General features: G+C 31.0%; 1 protein-coding gene across 6 annotated transcripts in view; it reads right to left on the bottom strand.

Moving 5' to 3' along the window:
* Positions 1–637: 637 nt before the first annotated feature.
* The window catches only part of LOC132759991 (nuclear factor of activated T-cells 5-like), a 62,511-nt gene continuing 41,864 nt past the window's right edge, over positions 638–21,284 (bottom strand). For all 6 annotated transcript variants that reach the window (XM_060751872.1, XM_060751871.1, XM_060751873.1 and 3 more), the window contains 5 exons: positions 14,853–14,939; positions 13,499–14,562; positions 12,254–13,061; positions 10,686–10,832; positions 638–9,001 (listed from right to left, as the gene is read on the bottom strand). In XM_060751872.1, the coding sequence (XP_060607855.1) occupies positions 8,892–9,001; positions 10,686–10,832; positions 12,254–13,061; positions 13,499–14,562; positions 14,853–14,939 (2,216 nt within the window). In that variant the 3' untranslated portion in view covers positions 638–8,891. The remainder of the gene's footprint in view (positions 9,002–10,685; positions 10,833–12,253; positions 13,062–13,498; positions 14,563–14,852; positions 14,940–21,284) is intronic.

Below are 21,284 nucleotides of genomic sequence, written 5' to 3'. Positions count from 1 at the left end.
TAGAGAAACGAGACAATTATAAACCATCGTCATCCCGGAAATATTTGCAACATTTATTTAATTATCAAACTCCTGGTAATGACGGTCAGGTGAGGACAGCCGGACAGCAGTCTATATGAACTACCCATCACTGAAAGCCGTTGGACATGGAATGAACATTGACGTCAAACTTGGGACAGAATTGTAAGGTTTAGCGCATTCTTTTGGCTAGTGCAAAATATTTCCAGATTCTGTCCCAGAATTAACATTCCAAAGGAACTGTTAATTCTTTAGGACACGGTCATGAACGACACATAAATCATTACAGAAAAACATATACCAAGACCAGTGCTTGAAATTTGGAGTCCTTAGATCCAAAGATGCCTGTAATATTATAATAGTGCAAACTACTAAGAGTTTCTGCATATTTTTTCTCAAATCGATGACTGCCCTACAACGGACAAACTTTGTATTTGTTGAATGGGGACATAATGTGACATAGATGTTTTCTGTAAGTTTTTAATGTCATCTACAGAGTCCGGTGTGATCCAATGCTATTCTGACTACAGTTTTTACATACAAATAAGATCCTTCATGGCTGTTAACAAACAAGTATTATTATTACCACAGTCATGTATATCAACAACAAACAAACAAGAATTTTAAGCCATTTTTTATTTCTGAAAGAGTTTCATTTTTAATGCAATTTCAAAAACTTAAAAAATAACAGTTTCAATGGATAAGTTAACAGAAAAAAACTTTTGTTATGAATAATTCATAAAAGAATATATCTATATTTACACAAAAACACATTTCAATTTTCATTCTATTTATACGATCCAAACCAAATTTGATTCTTGACTTTTCATGAATATGTTTCTATTACATGTAATATGACATTGCAATAAAAGAAGTCCTTAAACTAGTTTCAAATTCCAATTTTATAGATAACACACTTTCTACAAACAGGGATACTGTAAAATTGATATAAAGTAATTAGCAAAAGGGAAATTTGATAATTATAGACATTAATTAAGTAAACAATCTTTAAGTTTTGGTGGTAGTTTTTTTATCACAAGAAAAGACAGTTTGATGGACACCACTCGCAATGAGTTAATCTACTTTCGTTGTTACATGGCTGACATAGAAGACCTTGTATACTAGTGATAAACACTTCAGAGAATGTAATAATTCATATTACTACAGCTGAGATGGTGAATGTTGACATAATGGTGAAATATATCACTGTATTACACAATGTTTAATCATATATGATTACCACATCCTCCCCTACCCTCAATGCTAAAACAAACTCTTCTAATACAATTACAAAACATATCAATTTCACATAAGAAAGATGCAAGGGCATGGCAAAAACATAGTTCAGTTTTTTTCAAAATGAAATATTATAAGTATAATTCAAAAAAGCTTCACAAACAACAAAATGATCACACTATGATAAAGCACTAAGTTTGCACGAAACTCTAAACAAGAGTAACCAAGCTTTACATAATATACATTTACAATTAGAAAGAAATCTTATGTTTCATTTAATTAACCTGAACAGAGAAGATAAAATACAAATTTAATGTGCAAGTAAATTACATGTACTATAACATAATGTTTTCTACATACATGCAATTAGTCATATACATGCCACAACAAAGGAGTAGCAAATTTCAGCATACAAAAAATCATAAAAGAAAGGATTGACTTGTAGAACGTAATTATGCCCCAAACGCTGAACATATCACCATTTTGTCACCGGTTTATAAATAATATCATGTCACTATTGTGTTATATATGTATAATAAAAAGAGCGATCAGTGATCACATGTGTCGCCTCATGATGGCCAATTTCATGTTGGGACAAGTTTTGTGACAGACGGACAGACAGTGCACAACTAGACTTGGTACTGATCATTCCTGTAAAGTTTGGATAAAATTGCACCATTAGTTTATGAGGAGTAGTCCGGACAAGCTTTTGTGTATCTGGCAACACACAGAAAAAAACACCTTTATATCAAAGGGCCATAACTCGGCCAAAAATCATTCAACTGGAAAACCAATGCAATATGCGCAAGGACTTGAGCTACAGATCAATCCTGTAAAGTTTCAATGAAATTGCATTAGTGGTATAAGAGAAGTAGTCCGGACAAACTTTAAAAATAAAAATGATTAAAGGGCCATAACTCTGACAAAAATCACTGAACCGGAAAATGCTGACAATATGCACATTTAGACTTGGTACTGATCATTCCTGTAAAGTTTGGATGAAATTGCACCAGTAGTTTATGAGGAGTAATCTGGACAAGTTTTGTGACGGACGGACAGACAGATGGACAGACAGACGACGGAGAAGTGATCCCTATATGTCGCCACTACTCCTTAGAGGCGACACAAAAAGACACTTTCAATATCCCTACATATAATTTTTTTCTTTTTTTCCAGGCTTTGAATGTCCATACATGGCAAGCAGAATAATTTTGTTACATTTCTTACTTACTTTACTTGCATTGTAACTTAAGAGTATAACATATTTACACATGAAAGGTGTTTACTTATAAACTGAAATTAAGGTATGAGTGGAAAGGGCATATTTTTTAAACACATCAATTGGCATCTTATAACAATGATAACACTCAAATATACATCTGGTACAACAGGTGTCAAGTCATTCAGGTGATTTAATATAACGAAATGAAAATATTTTTTTTCTCAATACAAAAATACTGATATAGAGCAAATAAGATGTAATAATGGTTTGTTTCTGATGCATGATTCTATATAAATTTATTTGAAATGGATTATTCATTTTTAACCACAGAATGCTTATAATATTTTTATAGAAATAAAAGTTGTGTCACATTGGATAGAAGTGATCATAGTAATGTTTTCTTTCAATATTTGATGTTGGTCCTCATTTAGTAAAAATAAGATGCATCTAAGTTTTACAGATGCGTCTTTTATTTTAATGTTCAACCATCAGAAACAAACCAAAATTCTACTTTATAAGCCTTGCGTGTTTTCTCTATATCTATGAAGAATGAAACAAAAGTGAGTATGAATACAGAATTTGAACACAAAAACAAAATATACAAGAAATGATATTACATAAACATGTTTTAACATAATTCAAAAACTTATCAAAAAGAAAAAAAATAAATAAAAAGAAGACTGAAATGGTCCCCAATGGATGTAGAGAACGATCGGTCATAGTGAACATGTATTTTCTATCACAGACTTAGAAGAAAGTGACTTAAAATCTTTGATGTTCCCTGATCTACATTCATTCAATTAAAATTACATAAATATATTCAACCTATAACCTTAAAATATACAAGTTGATAAAGATCACATCACTATGTAGATTGATATATCCTACTTTATCAAATAGTGTGTTTTTATATGTTTAATATATATGAAATTTAATCAAGGAATCTGAAATATTTAGTTTGATAAATCATACTAAATTATGCAAAATTTGATTGTTGAAAAAAAAAAAAAAAAAAAAAATGCTGATAACTTCATAAATAAAAAAATGATTTGTTTGACTTGACATATAACTTAATATTAATCATACAAAAATATCTGATGCCATAAAACTAACATTAACATTTGTCTAATGTGTAATTTTCTTGGTCAGTAGTTGATAAGTAAATTAATTCAACCACAGAAAATTGAATTTTGTCTTGAATGGCATGTCTTAGAGTTGCAATAATTTTATGCAACAATGCTTATTTTAAGTTTGGTAACAATTGTTAATTGGAGTAAACAGTCAGTTTTTTTGTTGTTTTTTACAGTTAATAAATTTAAGTGATAGATCCCATGGGTTCCTGACTTTTCTAACTATAATTTCTTCCATTATAACAAAAAACATGAAATAAAATGTTGAATAGCATTTCTTTTTCATTTCAATTCAATTAAAATGTGTATAAATTGACTAGATTTTAACAAAATTGTGACAAAAACCTTGAGTATCATTGATCAAATGTAAGACAAATAATAGCTGACATTTTGTTTATATTTGATTTGTTATAATAATCTCTATAGTTTTTAAAAAACTAATTTGAAGAAAATAACATTTCTATTTTTGACACCTATGAAATAATGCTATGTGAGCAATTGATACAATTCTATGTAACATGATTCCAATTTATTGATGAAATCGGCTAGTCCAGCTTTTATTTTAGAATTTTTCCATTGTTAGCTTAAGGGGTTTTAAATTTCAAAATGTTTAAGGGAAGATGCCAGCAGTACAGTAAAGGATCTGGCTGACTTTATACTGGCAGCAAGGCAAATTATTTACTCTACTCGAGTAAAGTTGATATCTTTCCTGTCCTGTTTTACTACAATATTTTAAGTCATTAATGTAATCAAGTATATTAAAATAATTACTCCTCATTGTTTTTGTAATGTTAATTTCCCATAAGCCAATGAGAGTTATTCTTAATGCTAACTCAAGTGTTCCATGTGACTTACTCCTCGACTAACAGTATTTTCCTTGGGGTGGTATTTTTACTGTTACTCACAAACCTATGTGTTATTTATATAATGTTAAATGTTTTATGACCTAACGGAAAAAAAGCTGCAATAACCTTCCATTTCATTATGCATATATAAAAACAAATAGAAATAAGTTCTTAAAAAATTAGGACATATGTAATTAAAATTAAAAATGTAACAAATATAAGAAATAACTTGTGCATGTTATACAAGCCCCAGACATGGAATATAAACAATAATTTTGTTAGGCTTAAATCAGAAAACATAGTGAATTTTGATATGTATTTAGGCAACAATCTATTAATACAGATGTTTATATAATATGATTATACAATAATAAAACTTGGTGGAAATGCAATTATTAAAACATTTTTGTAATATTCCATAAAAAAGGCATAATGAAAATTTGATTGTAAATGAGTGCAGGTAAACAATTTCAAAAGAAGTGTAAAATGAAAAAAATTTAAACTCCATATATAAATGAAACTAAGAAAATTTTTCACAATAAGTGTTATAAAGAGAAAAGAAAATGCTACATTTAATGGATGAATATAAACTCATTCTATGATTGTGAACAATCACCTACATACACAAAATTAATGTCTGGGAAAGAAACTGTCTTTGACACAGGTATACTGATCACTTACTCTCTCTGACACTGTTATTTGTGAATATTATGAAAGATTGTAGATTAAAAATAATCATCACCAGTTTTACACAAGCAATCAGTGTATTAACTCAGATAAACTGTCAAATTTCTTAAATGGACTTTCAGGTTTTTCCGTTTTTACGCACCAATCTGTTATTCATTTTGAAAACATCAAAATACAACAGGTTGAGCTTGTCAGACAACAATCTAGAGCCTGGTCAGATTGAATGTTAAATTTGTATAGGCTGACCAGTCCTATATTTACTAGCAACCAAGGTCAATCACTTATTGTTCAGGCAGATCAAGGGTTAAATATGTTAAATAACATACTGAAAATCCATCAATTATCTTATATATAAAAATATCACTCTACATCATTATTCAAATAGAGAAGGTTTATAGATTCATAAAGATGTAATACTGTAATTCTCCTGCTAGCTTGTATCAAGGCACAATTTGAAAAATAGAATACCATTTTTATACCTTTATAAATACAATGGAATCTTGCACTTTTTTTTTGCAGAATGTTTCAAAGAAAATAAAAGTAGGGGGTTGAAAATCTTGAGATTTATCAAAGAAATAAACATGAATATTAGCATGGGGTGTAGTTAAAAGATTTTTGCATACTGTTTTCATCTTTTTTGTTAATATAATGAGGAAATAATATCAAAATTAATGAAGTATCAAATGCCAATCCCAACTTAATTCAAAGTTCAAAGAATTTCTTTTTTTATGCAAAATTATGAATTCAGCAACAATTTCTATGAAATAAATTATCAGCTGATATTAATTGGCATATATCTTGGAAAGATATCGTTGGGAATAATCTATAATTTCAAAGACAGGACCTGGTACATTATTACGAAACAAAATCTGAAGGAATGATCATATATATTAAATGTTTGAAGGGGTATTTTTACTGTTCCCAATCTGTCAAACAAGCATGGTATTTTATTCACTTATTTTCAGAATATGTTGCATGAAAGGTGGAATAAGCCGCTTCACGACAAAACTAACATAATGGGTTTGCAACCAGCATGGATCCAGACCAGCCTGTACTGGTCGCAACCCATTATGTGGTTTTGTCGTGACGCGGCTCAAATTAATTCAGAGCTTTCCTCCAATAAGGAAATTGTTTGTATTAAGTTAGTACAACCCATCAAACTATATTAATTCATAAGAAAAACAGAAAGTTAACATTCCTAGAATTATTATGACACAAAAAATAACATGATTTCAAAAATACAACACTCCCTAAAATGTGATGATTGATTTTGACCTTTAAGTAAATTGCCTCAGCTTTTATATGATTAATGTAATAACACTTTATGTAATGGGGGTGATACTGCTATAAGGAGTTATGTAATGGGTTGATAATGATGAGTTTTATACACAATTTTGTATTTATAAACATTACATGTATGTTATGATGAAACAATATACTTGTCAATGATTCTTCCATAATATTTCTAATAGGTGATCAAAGTTATCATAGAAGAAAAAGGAAATATGTTGATTTTATTATGTGAGATTGTATAAACATTTTCTACTCTATTAAAAATACAAATATAAAAGCTGCCCACATCTACAATATAATTATTTATATAAAACTTCATACTTTAAAAATGTCAAGGTAAACAAACTATTAATAACAAGAGTAAATTTAAAATACTTCAGAATTGTTAGTTACACTTCTCACCTTAACATTGTGACATTTTAAGAGACATTTCAGAATAATACATGTATCTGAAAGTTTTTTAAATCTATTCAAGCTATCAATATGTTTGGAAAACCTTAAGACTAGAATTTAATATTTTTAAAGCATCATTCTGGACATCATTTAAAAGGAGAAACAACTTTTTTTATATCCCAAATTATTCCTAGTTCCTCAAGCTCTATCAGATAATTTTTTATTTCCTAAAATAATCATTAACTAGGAAGTAAATAAACAATTTTTTTATCATACCCAAAGTGAAGTTATCACTCTTCAAATACTACATTTTGTATTATGTTTCTGTTAACCACAGGTAATTAAAGGAATTAAAACAAAATTCCTTGAAAGACATTTTATTTGACAATAATCTCAATGAATCAAGGCTTACCTACATAATCCCTGTCAAAACAATCACTTAATTACATAACCAAGTTACATTTACGTCAGTTTCAGATTGTTTTAATAAAATTCCAGGGGGTATGTTTCAACAGAAATCGACTTACTGAGTTTTCTTTTTCAGTATCATTCAACTTGAGTTCTATTTTCAAATTCTAAATTACAGGATATTTGATTAAAAATTGTACCAAACTTGGACTAGACAATACACAAAATATATTTTATTCTTATCCTATACCTAACATTTGTCCACATAAAAAATCATACTTAAATTTAAATATACAGATATATTTTTTTCATGCCATTGCTTATTTTCTATATATTCTACATATACTAAGTTTGGCTTTTAACCCAGGAACTTTCATCATGCAGTAAACACAAAAGTGTGCGACAAAAGCCATGTTATATTCATTGCTGATAACATTATTGTCAGCAATTCGTGTCCATGGAAATTTAAAGCACAATACATAACTTTAATACAATAACATACACAATTGTTTAGAACATATATTTTTCATATCAAACATTCTAGAATAATCTCTTTCTAATCTGTGAGCCCTTTATCTCTACAATACTATTAGCTATAGCAATGCTGTCACTGATTTCTATATGAAGTAATATTCTATATCCAGTAAAATACATGATGAAATTTTTTATGTACAAATGACAAAAAAACATCACACTATATCAATGATAAAACAATAACAGTAAATTAATAATTAATACTAAATGTAATCCAAATTCTTATCTAGATATTAATGTTCTTATTACACTTCACACCAAAAACCAGCCTAAACTCAATGCTTCTGATTGGCTTTTCCTCTGTTCACATTTGTAAAACCAACCAATGACAAAGAGTCATTTCATAGACTGGTTGTTCAAAAAACATTCAAAGGTATACTTGTCTTTACACTTTTCATTTTATTTCACTTCAGCAAACTTAAGTATACCACTCTATATAACACTTCTCTTCATAAAACAAAAATAAAATACTACATAGCACACTTTTGTTCCATAACAAAAATAGTACAGTTTCTAACTAATATTGCACATAAGTTTCCCTTTGTCACCTTAAAGCACAAAAACCAAGCTAGCTGCCATAGTCAAATACTTCTTTCAATAAGGTAGACAATATCTACAAACATCAGACAAGTGTCCTTCACATAAATATCTTCATCCTCATTCCAAGATATTTGCTTTATTAACAACCTGTTTCAACAACATCACCAGTGTCTACTTGAGAATTTTTCTTCCAGTTTCCACAAGTTATATTATACTGTTATAAGAACAGGACAATGGATGACAAATAACTGTAAATATTAGCACCCATCATATTCTATCATACAATATTAATGTCAATAACATAAACTTCCTGTTTTAATGATAGCAACATTGTTAACTCTCCCAGACTCTAGTCTGGGCATTTATTTTTTTGTTGTTAAAAATTACCGCATTCTCCAACCACTATTTACACTTCTATATACAATATATATATTATGAAAAAACGTCTTTCAAAAAAAAACCACAATGTTCTTTGCACAACTGTAATCCTATTAAAGCTTCACAAAGACTCAGATCATCAAAATCACAGAAAAGATTGAATCAGTAGCAAAATATACAACAAGATGATTTGATAGATAATCATGGTCATGGAGCTGCTTGTTGTGGATTATCTTGTTGTTGTTGTTGTTGCTGCTGTTGTTGTTGTTGTTGTGGCTGCATCATACTTCCAAGAATTGATCGCAGCAAGTTCTCAACTGAAATAACATAAAGAAATAGTTTTACAGATATACACCTTGAAGTAAGAAGTACTATTTAAATGTCTTCCACTGATTTTTCAACCTATAGAAAAATGTTTTATTAACCTACTTTTGTAACAAAGTAAGCACATAAGCATAACAAAAGAGCTATTATTTGTGTTGCGAGCAGGCTTTATATGCACAAATAATCAATGGTTGCTTTTAAAAATTAATTAAAATTCTAAAAAATAAAAATATAATATTAATTAATCAAAAGTAATTAAACCATTAAGGTAATAAAACTTTTAGCTAAAATTATCTTTGCCATAAACAAGAGCCACCGCCGGGCGGGGGCAACGCTCGACTTTTTACTTTTTCTAAACGCAAACATAGAAAGGTTTGAACATATCTTAACGTTTCCTTTTTATAAATTAAGTTATTCTGTCTTGTCACATTAGTTTTATTTATCTTTTTTTGTATATATATATATATATGAATAGAAACACGCAATTCTATAAATAGAAACACGCAATTCTACAAATAGAAACAAGCAATTCAATAAATAGAAAGACTAAATTCTATAAATAGAAACACTCAATTCTATAAATAGAAACACACAATTCTATAAATAGAAACATGCAACATACGTTGTTGTTGTTGTTGATGATGATGATGATGATAGATATGTATAAATATACACACACACACACACACACACCAATGAATATATAATTATGGTCATTTAATGCACAAATCTGAGAAAATTCAGTAATTTAACCTTCAAGGTCAAGGTCATTAAAGAGCCCAAGCAAATTTGGGTTTGATAAACAACAATGTTCTGTTATAATATGAAGTTGATCCCTTCAATAATAGCAAAGTTACAGTCAGTTACAGCCAAAACAATGAAAATTTCAATAATTTGACCTTCAAAGACAATGTCATTAATGAGTGAAGGTCAATGTCTTTCGGAGTTATCCTTGAAGATTATTATGTTCAAGTTTCAATACAATCCATTCAAAAATAACAAAGTTACAGCCAATAATAGCCAAAAAAATGAATATTTCAATAATTTGACCTTCAAAGTCAAGGTCATTTATGAGTGAAGGTCAAGGTCTGTCTAGTTATTTTTAAGGGATATCCCTGTAGATAATTATGTTCAAGTTTGAAAACAATCCATTCAAAAATAACAAATTACAGCCAATAATAGCCAAAAACATGAAAATTTCAATAATTTGACCTTCAAAGTAAAGGTCATTTATGAGTGAAGGTCAAGGTCTGGCTGGTTATTTTTAAGGGATATCCTTGAAGATTATTATGTTCAAGTTTGAAGACAATCCATTCAAAAATAACAAAGTTACAGCCAATAACAGCATGAACAAGCAAAAAATTGGACTTTTAACCTTGAAGGTCAAGGTCATTTATGGATGAAGGTCAAGGTTAGTGTGGTCTACTGAAAGGTCTTGTCCCAAGGGTTGTTGTGGCCAAGTATGAAGACAATACACCAAGAAATTAAAAAGTTATGATCCAGGTACAAGTTTGCGGACGGGAACGGCAACGGCAACGGCAACCCGACTATAACAATACCTATACTTTTTTTTTTCAAAAAAAAAAAAGTCGAGCTAAAAATTGGGTGAATTGATTTCTTAATAACACTATGGGAAACATTTCATAGAAATCTGGGTTCAACTCCATGTCTACATACCTTGATTATTAGGTCCACCTTGTCCTGGAACTATGACTATACTAGGAGATCCAAATTGTGTCTGGGGAAGCTGGTTCCCAGTGCTAGGGTTGTTACAGATGATAATCTGAGGGGCCAGAGGATTCTGACTTTGATTTGGTATTGAGGCTAAAACAGCAGGAGTACAAAAATAAGCAAAAGGTAAAGATTTGGTGTGATAAATAAAGGCCTTGGTTAAAAAAAATTATATCTTTTTTTTTACATAAGAATATGAGACCAATTAACACAAAGCTGGAATAAAGCTCTGTTGATACACTTTGGTTGTATGTATTACAAAACAAGACCTGTCCTTGGACAGCACACTCCACTGTTCAGTACTGGATAGTTGAAACAAGCCATGATTGCCCTGAAATAGCTCACCTGTATATAGGCACCTTGACCAAGGCCAATTTTAAACCAAGGGCTTTTATTTGAACAAACTTGGTAGACACCCATTAGAAGATGTTTCATGATAAATATCTAAGCTCTAGCTCTTTGGGGTCTTTATAAGAAGATTTTTTAAGTTTTCACTATATATATATACATATAGGGAAAAACAATGACCTCACCCCAGTGGGGCCAATTTTGATCCCAGGGCTTTTATTTGAACAAACATGGTAGACACTCACTAGAAGATATTTCATTCTTAGTTTCTAAACTCTAGCTCTTTGTGTTTTTTTTAAGAAGATTTTTAAGATTTTACTATACACATTTAAGGAAAATCAATGACCCCCGGAGTGGGGCCAATTTTAACCTAAGGGCCCTTATTTGAACATACTTGGTAGACACCTATTAGAAGATGTTTTATGCTAAATATCATAGCTCTAGCTCTATGGGTTTTTAAAAGAAGATTTTTTAGTTTTTACTATATACATAAAGGGAAAAACAATGACCCCCTGGGGCAGGGCCTATTTTCACCCTGGGCTATTATTTGAACAAACTTGGTAGACACCCACTAGATGATGTGTCATGCTCAATATCTAAGCTCTAGCTATTTTTGTTTTTTAAAAGAAGATAATTTAATTTTTTTCTTTTGGTTGCCATGGCAACCAGAGTTCTGCTTGGAATTTAATTCTTTGAACAATTTTTAAAGTTGACTACCAAAGGAACATTCTTGTGAAGTTTGGATGAAATTGACTTAACGGTTTATGAGGAGATGTCGTTTAAAGTAAAAGTTTACGGACGCTGGACGAAAAGCGATCACAAAAGTTCACCATGTCACTTTGTGACAGGTGAGCTAAAAACGACAACATAGAAAAGGGGGCATAATTCTGCAAACTTGCTTAGAAGACCAAAATATCTGCTGTTAATCGTCAACAAATATTTCAAATTACCCCACCATTCTTCAAATAGTCAAGCTGAAAATAAACTTGTGTCATATATAGAACTGGCTAAGCTATTCCCCACACACTGTCTAGTCAATAGCGTTTTATGAAGTTACAATGCTATGTGGCCCTTATGTGGGGAATAATAACTGGAAATTTCTTACTAAATCACATACTGTATGAAAATGCTCTACATGTACCAAAAAAGAAGAAAGGTCAACGTACTCAAGACAGATGTCTGACCAGGAGTTGAATGGGTTGGTGTCACTGCAATCATTGGACTTCCAGGTGATTGTACAGCTTCTAGCTGCTTTTGTGGTTGCTGAAAATACTGCCCCTGTGCTTGCTGCTGAATAGCAGGATTTAATTGCTGCTGAACAGCTTGACTTTGTTGCTGTTGAATAGCATGATTCTGACTTTGCTCCATTGTTTGTTGCTGCTGATATTGGGACTGTTGGTAATGCTGTTGTTGCGGAGTCAAAGGCTGGTCCGGTTCTTGATGCTGAAACAATTGTTGTTGCTGCTGCTGTTGTTGTTGTTGTTGTAGTTGATGATCTGTAAACAATTGTTGTTGTTGTTGCTGCTGCAGATCATTTACATTTTCTGTCTGATTCTGAAACTGTTGTTGTTGAGAAGGTGGTATAGGTGCAACAAAATGTTGTTGTTTTGCTGGTGTAGCGCCTGCAGTATAATGCTGTCCGCCTTGCTTAGATAAACCTGCTTGAGATAACATCTGTTGTAGAACTGCACTGATCTGATTGGCTTGGTTAAGGTCTGAACTCTTCAATTGTTGTGTAAGACTGGTATTTGAGTTAGATTTATGAAGGTGGTTGCCCATGGTTACCGGATCTGTCTGTTGTAACCCTGCTGTCTTTGACTGATCTTGGACCATACTTGACATAATGGTTGTCTGGTGTGACTCGTGTGTGAATGTATTCATCAGGTCAGGTGTGTGTTGTGATGCACCTTGTACCGAGTTTGAAGCCGCTCCATCCACCACACAAAATACAGGCTTTGTATCCATATTAATTGTCTGGAAAAAAAAGAGAAATATAAAATGATTAAAATGACAGGAATGTATGAAATACATGTATACTTAAAAAAACTACTGGAAAGTAGTCATTTCAAAAGCTAATGATCGTTCAACTATCTGATTAAATTCAAAAATCAGTATGAGTTTTATAATTGATTTGCAAATCTTCATCTATTTCTTCCAACAATACGATGGCATTCATTTATGGTACCCATGTACTATTTGGTTAAACAGCTAAAGGAAGACCACCAAATTATTTCAGGCATTGTCCCTACCATTATGCTATGTATTGTTCTGTACTGTGTAGAACCATTATCCTTCTGTAGGGCCAGCTGAATGACTTAAACAAAAGTTATAATTTATAACAATCTACTATTTTGGAGATTTCTGAGTTTTTTTTTTTATTTTACATAACTTTTTTTAAAGTAAATGCTTACTGGACTCTTATTCCAAGCAGCAAAAACATGTGACGGAGAAAACGGCATTTCTACTTGTTGTGTTTGTGAAGTAATACTTTGGGAATAGGGCACAGCTGTATTTGATTCAGAAAATTGTGCCGAGTTGTCTACCTGACACGTTGTTTCAGACTCAAACTGAACTGCGGAAGTGTTCTTAGCTTCTGAGCCAGTCAAGTTATAATCCATTACTTCCTCAAGTTTAAGTCCTTGCTCCGAGGTACTGCTGTCAATTTGCATGTTTATATCCGACACTTCACTTTCAACTTTATGAGCAAACATAGAAGATGTTTTCTGATTGGTCAGCGTATGAATATTCTGATGTTGTAAACTTGCTGGCGGGCAAGTTAAGGCTTCTTTTAAAAACGAATGTTCAAAATTTGATGACTTTTCATCACTTGTTTTATTTTGTTGAACATGTAAACGACTGTTCATAGACGTTGGTATGCTATTAGTTTGTTCCGTCACCATTTCTGACACTAGCGTTTCATTACCACTAAACATAGGATCAGATTCCTTCATCGCCATAGAAATGTTTTGTAGAAACTGTGTCACAACACTATCATCTTTCGTAACAGGAGGATTCTGCATCCCCATATGTCCGTTAAATAAATCTTCATTTGATAGTCGTGGCGATTTCAAACGCACAAAATCACTATCCAACTGATTGTCTTCATTGAATTCTTCAGTGTTCATTGATGTATAATTTAGATTACTTAAATCCAAATTTAACTCGTTTTTCTCCTTGTTTGAATTATTTACAGAATCTTGTTCTGAATTCCAAGTATTATTTGTATCATGGTCCTGTCCAAATGATTTCTGGTCCAATGAAAAGTTGTTGTTCCCTTCTTTCCCAAGATCTTCCTGAAGATTTTCATTGGCTGATGATTGATCAGTCTGGATCCCCTCCTTTGTACCCTGCTCCATTGGCATGAAATTGTTGGTTTCAGACATGCCAGAAATGATGCCGGGTGGAAGCTGGAACATGTCTGAGTTACTGGAGACCTGCTGAACTTGTTGAATCTGTTGGTTTAACTCCAAAGCTTCTACAATATTAAAAAGGAATTATATACATATAATACTATATATTTAAACTTTATTTATGATTAAAATCACCTTCAGGACAATGTTATTAACCTTGAAAATTAGGATATTTAGGTTCGATGAAAATTATTTTTTACATGTATGAAAAGTACAAACTGACTTAAAAAGATGATTACTCTATTGCATAACTTATTTCACAAGTTATTTTAGCATTTTTACTCAATGGCCATGTAATTTTCACTGTTTGACAATGGTTTCAAAATATTACTATAGTAACAATATAATGTCTTACCTGGGGCCACAAATGGGTAGTTTCTTTTTCTAGATTCTTCTATTGTGTCCATAACATCTTGCTTAATAACTACATTTGTTGGATCCACTGCAATACACAAACCAAATGCTTATATAAACCCTAAGACAGCACATCATTTCTATAGATGACATCCATGACATATCGGCATGATGTTCCTCATAAAAAAGATGAAAGTCACAAAAAAATGTCTAGTGTTTCATCATGTTTATCAAATGACCACAAAGGTGTTAACTGTTTAAAGACCTGCCCGCTGACAACACCCAATGCCATCAAAAAAGGCTATAACAATATCACAACTTTTTTCTTCGAAACACGGCGCTAAAATGTCATAAAAGTTGTGAGTCACTTATAAACATAAGAAACAAAACAAAATTTTGTTGTTTTCAACAGTTTCACCAAACATTTTGCTCATCAATTTGATCTGTCATTTATGCTTCCTATAGAAATATAATATCAGGTCAAAAATAACAAAAACAATACAGTAAGACTACCTCATTTTACATATATGACATGGCACTAAATAAAAAAATAAAAAAAATTTCCTAAAGCTGAAATAAAATTAAATTAAATTTGAATTACTCAATATTGATTTAGGATGATGGGACCATACTGATAGGTACAGAAATGAAAATCAAACATAAGAATTTAATTACGAGTTCCCTTTTGATAATTTAACGTGCTTGAAAGAATCACACATTGTCAGAAAAATATGCTTAGATTGAATAAGGATAAGATAACCATAGCAACAAAAACTGAGATCAGTTAGTACTGGATAAATCATAGGGAACTCAAGAAACAAACATCTTTCCCTGGACTGGAACCAATGACTTATAGAGACATTCGTCAAACATTGTATTTTCAATGTACATTATCAATTTTAAAAAAAAATTTCTATAATATCCTATAAGCATAAGTTAAGCATCACACATGTTATGATATACAGTGCAGAGAAGAATATGAACAGTTCTTCTTATTTGTTATGTAACCAGTCTGCTCGTTTAAGAAGAAACTTTTTTTTGGTGACCAGTCGATTTGAATGATAGGTAAACTTAACAAACAGAGCCATAGACAATCTTATATTGCAATAAAGAGCAGAATGTTAAACTTAAAACATTTTTAACTTATTGATATCATATCACTTATCCTCAACATGGTATGGCATGTCAATTATTCCCTTTATCTCATATGACCTTCACATAAAGTGTGACCATCAAGACATACTGCCATTTCCAGAAACTAGGTACTTGTAACTTTTTTGGTTTACTTTTATTTGCGATTATTGGGTGCAACATAAAAGCATAGATGTGTAAACAAAACTTCTTCAATAATGTTAATTCAAAGTGCACATATCATTAAAATAAATAAACTGTATGTTATAAGGATTGAGAATAATTTAAATACATCCTTTCAATACAATTCTATTTAATGATATAAATAAATGTATCATATTCTATCCCACACTTTCAAAAAGAGTCCTAGTTAATTCCTGTGACCTCGACATATATCAAATATTATGACTTGCCAGTGGACTATATCCAATCAAGTCCTAGTTAACTCCTGTGACCTTGACCTATATCAAATATAATGACCTTGCCCGTGGACTATATCCCATCAAGTCCTAGCTGATTCCTGTGACCTTGACCTATATCAAATATTATGACCTTGACAACTGACTATATCCAATCAAGCCCTAGTTGATTCCTGTGACCTTGACCTATATTAAATATAATGACCTTGAAAATGGTCTATATATGATCAAATCCTAGTTGATTCCTGTGACCTTGACCTATATCAAATATTATGACCTTGACAATGGTCTATATCATAAACATGTGACAAATACTCAGAATGAAATTATTTAAATATGCAAAAAATAACTAGGTATTTATTAAGTTTGAAAAAAAAAATCATTAATATACTGCAAGTTTAATATTAAATGGTGTTTATTTTGCTTAAAACAATTTGGCTAGTAGGGCAATTATGATCAATGGATTTTTTTTTAAATTTCTTATTGTTCATGCCTGACCATTCTCTTTTCCTCATGCAATCAACCTTTCTTTTTATTTCTATGGTTACTAGATATCTACCAGTATATAAAACATTAACAACACAATTCTTATCCATTTTCCCTTCTATGTAATAAAATGGCTATTGTCAGCATACAATCAAAAGGGCTCCTACCAGAGAAATATCATTTTTTTGCCTCACATTTTCCCCCTCTCTGTATCCTTCTTACTTTTGTAACAAATTGTGCTAAACAATTAAAAGGGTTCATCAGAATTCAACACTTTTCTATGAGCCCTTTTAATTGCTAGCTTAGTACAAGGTGTTTTATTAAACAAAATGTGTGTGTATATCAGGTCATACATTGTTATCCCTTATTTTATTCAACAACCCCATACCCCCAACATTTTTAGCCATCAAGCATCTTCCTTTAAAGCTATTTAACAATAAAGGTTTGCTTTTAAGCCACATAGTCGAGCAAAGCAAAATATAGACAAACAAGTTTTATATAATTCAAGCAAACACACAATGCCTGCAGCAGTATTTAAATCAATCCCAGGTTTTCAAATATTTTCTCAAACAATACATAATAGCTTATCAAAGTCAAAAATGTTTATTATATATATATGTGTGAAGACCTGACACACACACACACTACAAAAAATAAAACCATCCGTCTTAAGACCACATAAACGTTCACAGTCCTGTGACCTTGACCTACTTTTGTCCCTCAATTAAAAAAAAAACAAAATATCTCTAATCATATGAAAAAGATTTTACACTTTTATCACCTATTTAAATATTTTAACAAAAGTATATATACAAATGTACTTATATAATAACTAAGTTTCTATAGCAACCAAAGATTTTGAAGTTGAATATTTATGTAGTAAGACGGATGATCTACTTTTTAAACTTTCCTTTTTAAATACAGACACAGAGAACTTTCAATATCAAAACAGGGGGAAATATGAATTGTCATTAATTAGCAAATAACCTGATTTAACAGAACCCTTGTAGGACCTTGGACCGGCAGTGTGACCCTTTTCAAAGGTCAAGGTTACTATGACTCAGCATCTATTCCGCATAGCTAAAGGGGTAAATCATAATAATATTTAGTAACAATAACAGTACCCCTCCCACTCAAAAATTATGTGCTCTATGGATCAAACTTCATCTGAATACCTTGTAATGACAAAAAATTAGTTTCCTTAATCATTTCAACATCATAATACCAGTAATAATTTGAAAGTCCAAACAAATGAGCATTACAAATACACAATTCAAAAACATTACACAAATAAATTTAGAAAGAAAGTACATGTATTATTTTTAATACGTAAAAACAAGATCAAATGAAATTCTAAGGGTTATTTTAGAATGCAAAAGTTGCCCTCGGTAAAAATAATATACCTTAAACAAAAGTTTCACTTCAGTCAAATGAAATTTGCTCCATAGAAATTGCATTGGTGGATAACAAAGAAACAAAAAACTAGATTTTACGATACCTCCTTTGTTTTACAGTTGAAAATATTTCCAATCATGTAGGTTTACTTCCCTTTCGCCGTACTCATTATATTCGACGAAAAAGCCCATACAAGTTTAAAAACATAGGATGAAAAGGCATCCATTAGTTTCCCAGTTTGCCACATGTCAGTTGTTTTTATGTGCTTCCATAAATCCGCACTTTTAATTAACGTTATTAACAAAATTGCATTTTCTGTGAAATGGTTACTATCAATTCATTGCTTTAATTAGAGAATAGATTTTGATTTTGAGTGAACTGTCCTATAATATTACATGGTATGGAGTTTATATGTTCAGTATAATAATCACACAGGCTATATTCCTGAGTGATCAATTACTAGTTTTAACCTCTGAACCCTGTACTTTGTAATATTATACGACAACATGCTCAAATTTAAAATCCATTTCCCCTTGCCTTGTGAAGAAAATAAAAAATCGTAGGACATTGTTTAGCTAATCAGAGTGAAAATTTACATAAATAATCAGCCTTCTTTGTTTACAGTTGAGAAAAAACTTTGTAATGTTGGAAAAAGACATAAAACCAAAGTTCACTAGGCTGTTTACATTTAAGCTGCTCACTTTTATTACCATAATCTTAATATCACACATACTGATAATTAACAGATCCAAATTAATACTTTCAGGGGTTTACTTTTCTATTAAAGGTTATCTAGTGAAAAAAAATAAGTGTGTAATTAAATTAAAGAATCGTTTGTATGTCACAGATTATTGCAAACATTCTTTATCATAATGCTTGTAAAAATATTTTTAGTATCAGAAAGACAGTAAAATAAATCTTGTATTGAGGTAAACACCATGCATGAAATAAATTTAGCACAGCAAGAACTCCATTCCTATAAATTCAATTCTTTTTAAAGGCCCATTATGCACCAGAATTGGTTTTATTTTTCAATATTTTTATTTCCAGTGCCCTGTTATATTTTTCAAAAAGATACTCATTGGCTATTAACCTGAACCATCTTTTACTTCAGTTGCTTTATGGCAATTAGTAAAGTTGTAGTGATTTAGTATTTTTGTATGGAAGTCAAAATAATACTTTGTTAACATTTTGCTACTTTTGTGACAAATTATTTCACAATTAGCACTACTTTCTTTAAATGATAAGACTCCAATATACTCTTTAACCATTTTTAAACTTTATATATTTGCCTTTTAAATTTTTTATTTGTTTCTGAGGCATAATGTGCCTTTAATTGATCAGAATTAATTGAACAGAAAATGCAATTTCAAAATAAATGATATCAATATAAATTGTGAAATGTCTGTTCCCAAAAAAGTTAAATACCAAGCAAGAAAATGTGTTAATCTCTATGACGACTGTATGGCTGACTTCAGAGAATGAAAACTGACAAGTGTAAACCAAGACACACAAGAGCTGAAATCTAATTTTTGTATTAAAAGCATTTCAGTACTAGAATGGATGCCGGAGATTTTTGTATGTCAAACAATGTTTAACGATGGACATTCAAACCTGGCTCTAACAAACATGCGTCCAGTCTGTATTTACTGGGTTTCTTTTTCTTGGGACAAATCTATATTGCATTACACTGATGTAAGTTGTGACAAAAATAAACAAAACTTTCCCACCGAGAATTCAATTTACCTCCCCCCACCCAACATCCCAGCAGTTAAACAAATAAATCTAGTCATTTGATTATCTGACCCCCACCCACCCTTCCTATAACCAAATAAATCTAGTCAATTAATATAGTCAATGTCAATTTATAATTTTGTAGTAATTACTTTGAAGTATCAACATTCATTCAAACATTGTATTAAGAAATAAGTGCTGTTTTTGTATGTGCAGTTTTGCATGCTTGTAACTTACAAGGAAATTTAATAAAGGTCAATACTCAGACAACCCTCAAGAGATTTCTAAAATATTGAATAAAACAATTGATTTTAGTAAAGACTGTGACAAATAATATTGCCAGTAGAGGAATTCAGAGACCAAATAAAAAATTGTAACAATAAAACCAAACAAAACCAGTTCCTGACATCCATGTAACACAACAATAGATAATTTAGTATTTTGGGGGACATTATACATAACAATATAATAAAATTTGTAAAGTTGTAAACGCAAAAGTGTAACCAGAAATTGTTCGTTAAAGCCAGGTATGAGTGAATGCCTGCCCAGTCAGGTTGATGCACTGTAAACTGTGGACCAAGGGATATTTTTTGTGTAGCAATAGCTTCATGCCAAAACATTGGGCTTGTCCATTTAGCACAGAAAATCCCTATGTTTTCCATATCCCTAACAGTATGTGTTTAGGTAAAAAATTGGATGTAAGTTTCTGACACTTAATATAAGTTGAAAAATTCTAATCTCCAATCAAAACTGTATAAAATTTCTTCTTTTTGATATTCTGCAATGAGCATAATGTGCATAGGAAAATAAAAATAAAACTGTTGTTTCTTTTTCATCAGTTAAGACCAATTGAAACTCCAGTAACAGATGTTTTACCACTTCCAAACATTTTGTAAGTTTCAAATATTACTAAACAAGCACAACAATTTTTTCACAAGTTAAATTCTGGCTGTAGGACAAATACTTTAATTGAGAAAAAGAAAAAAAAAGATGCAATCAACTGACATTTTTACTCTTTAATACTGTGAGTGTATGTCATTAAAATTGACTTGTCTTAAACTTGCAACTACGGCAAGTGTATCTTTCGTGTCGGCAATAAAATGGAGGTAGTTCGAGGACTGGAGTGTCCTAGCTTTTCCTTCTATGACTGATAACATATTTGCATGCATAAAGCTTGGTTTTTTATTCACATTACCATGAGCTAACACAGACAAAAAAACACAAGATCCAACGTGAAAATGAGGTTACTGGTTGAAATATTCACCCAG

Source organism: Ruditapes philippinarum, unplaced genomic scaffold (assembly GCF_026571515.1).
Source record: "Ruditapes philippinarum isolate M1 unplaced genomic scaffold, ASM2657151v2 ctg339_1_1_1_1, whole genome shotgun sequence".
Lineage (NCBI taxonomy): Eukaryota > Metazoa > Mollusca > Bivalvia > Venerida > Veneridae > Ruditapes > Ruditapes philippinarum.
This window is presented reverse-complemented; position numbering and strand designations above follow the sequence as displayed.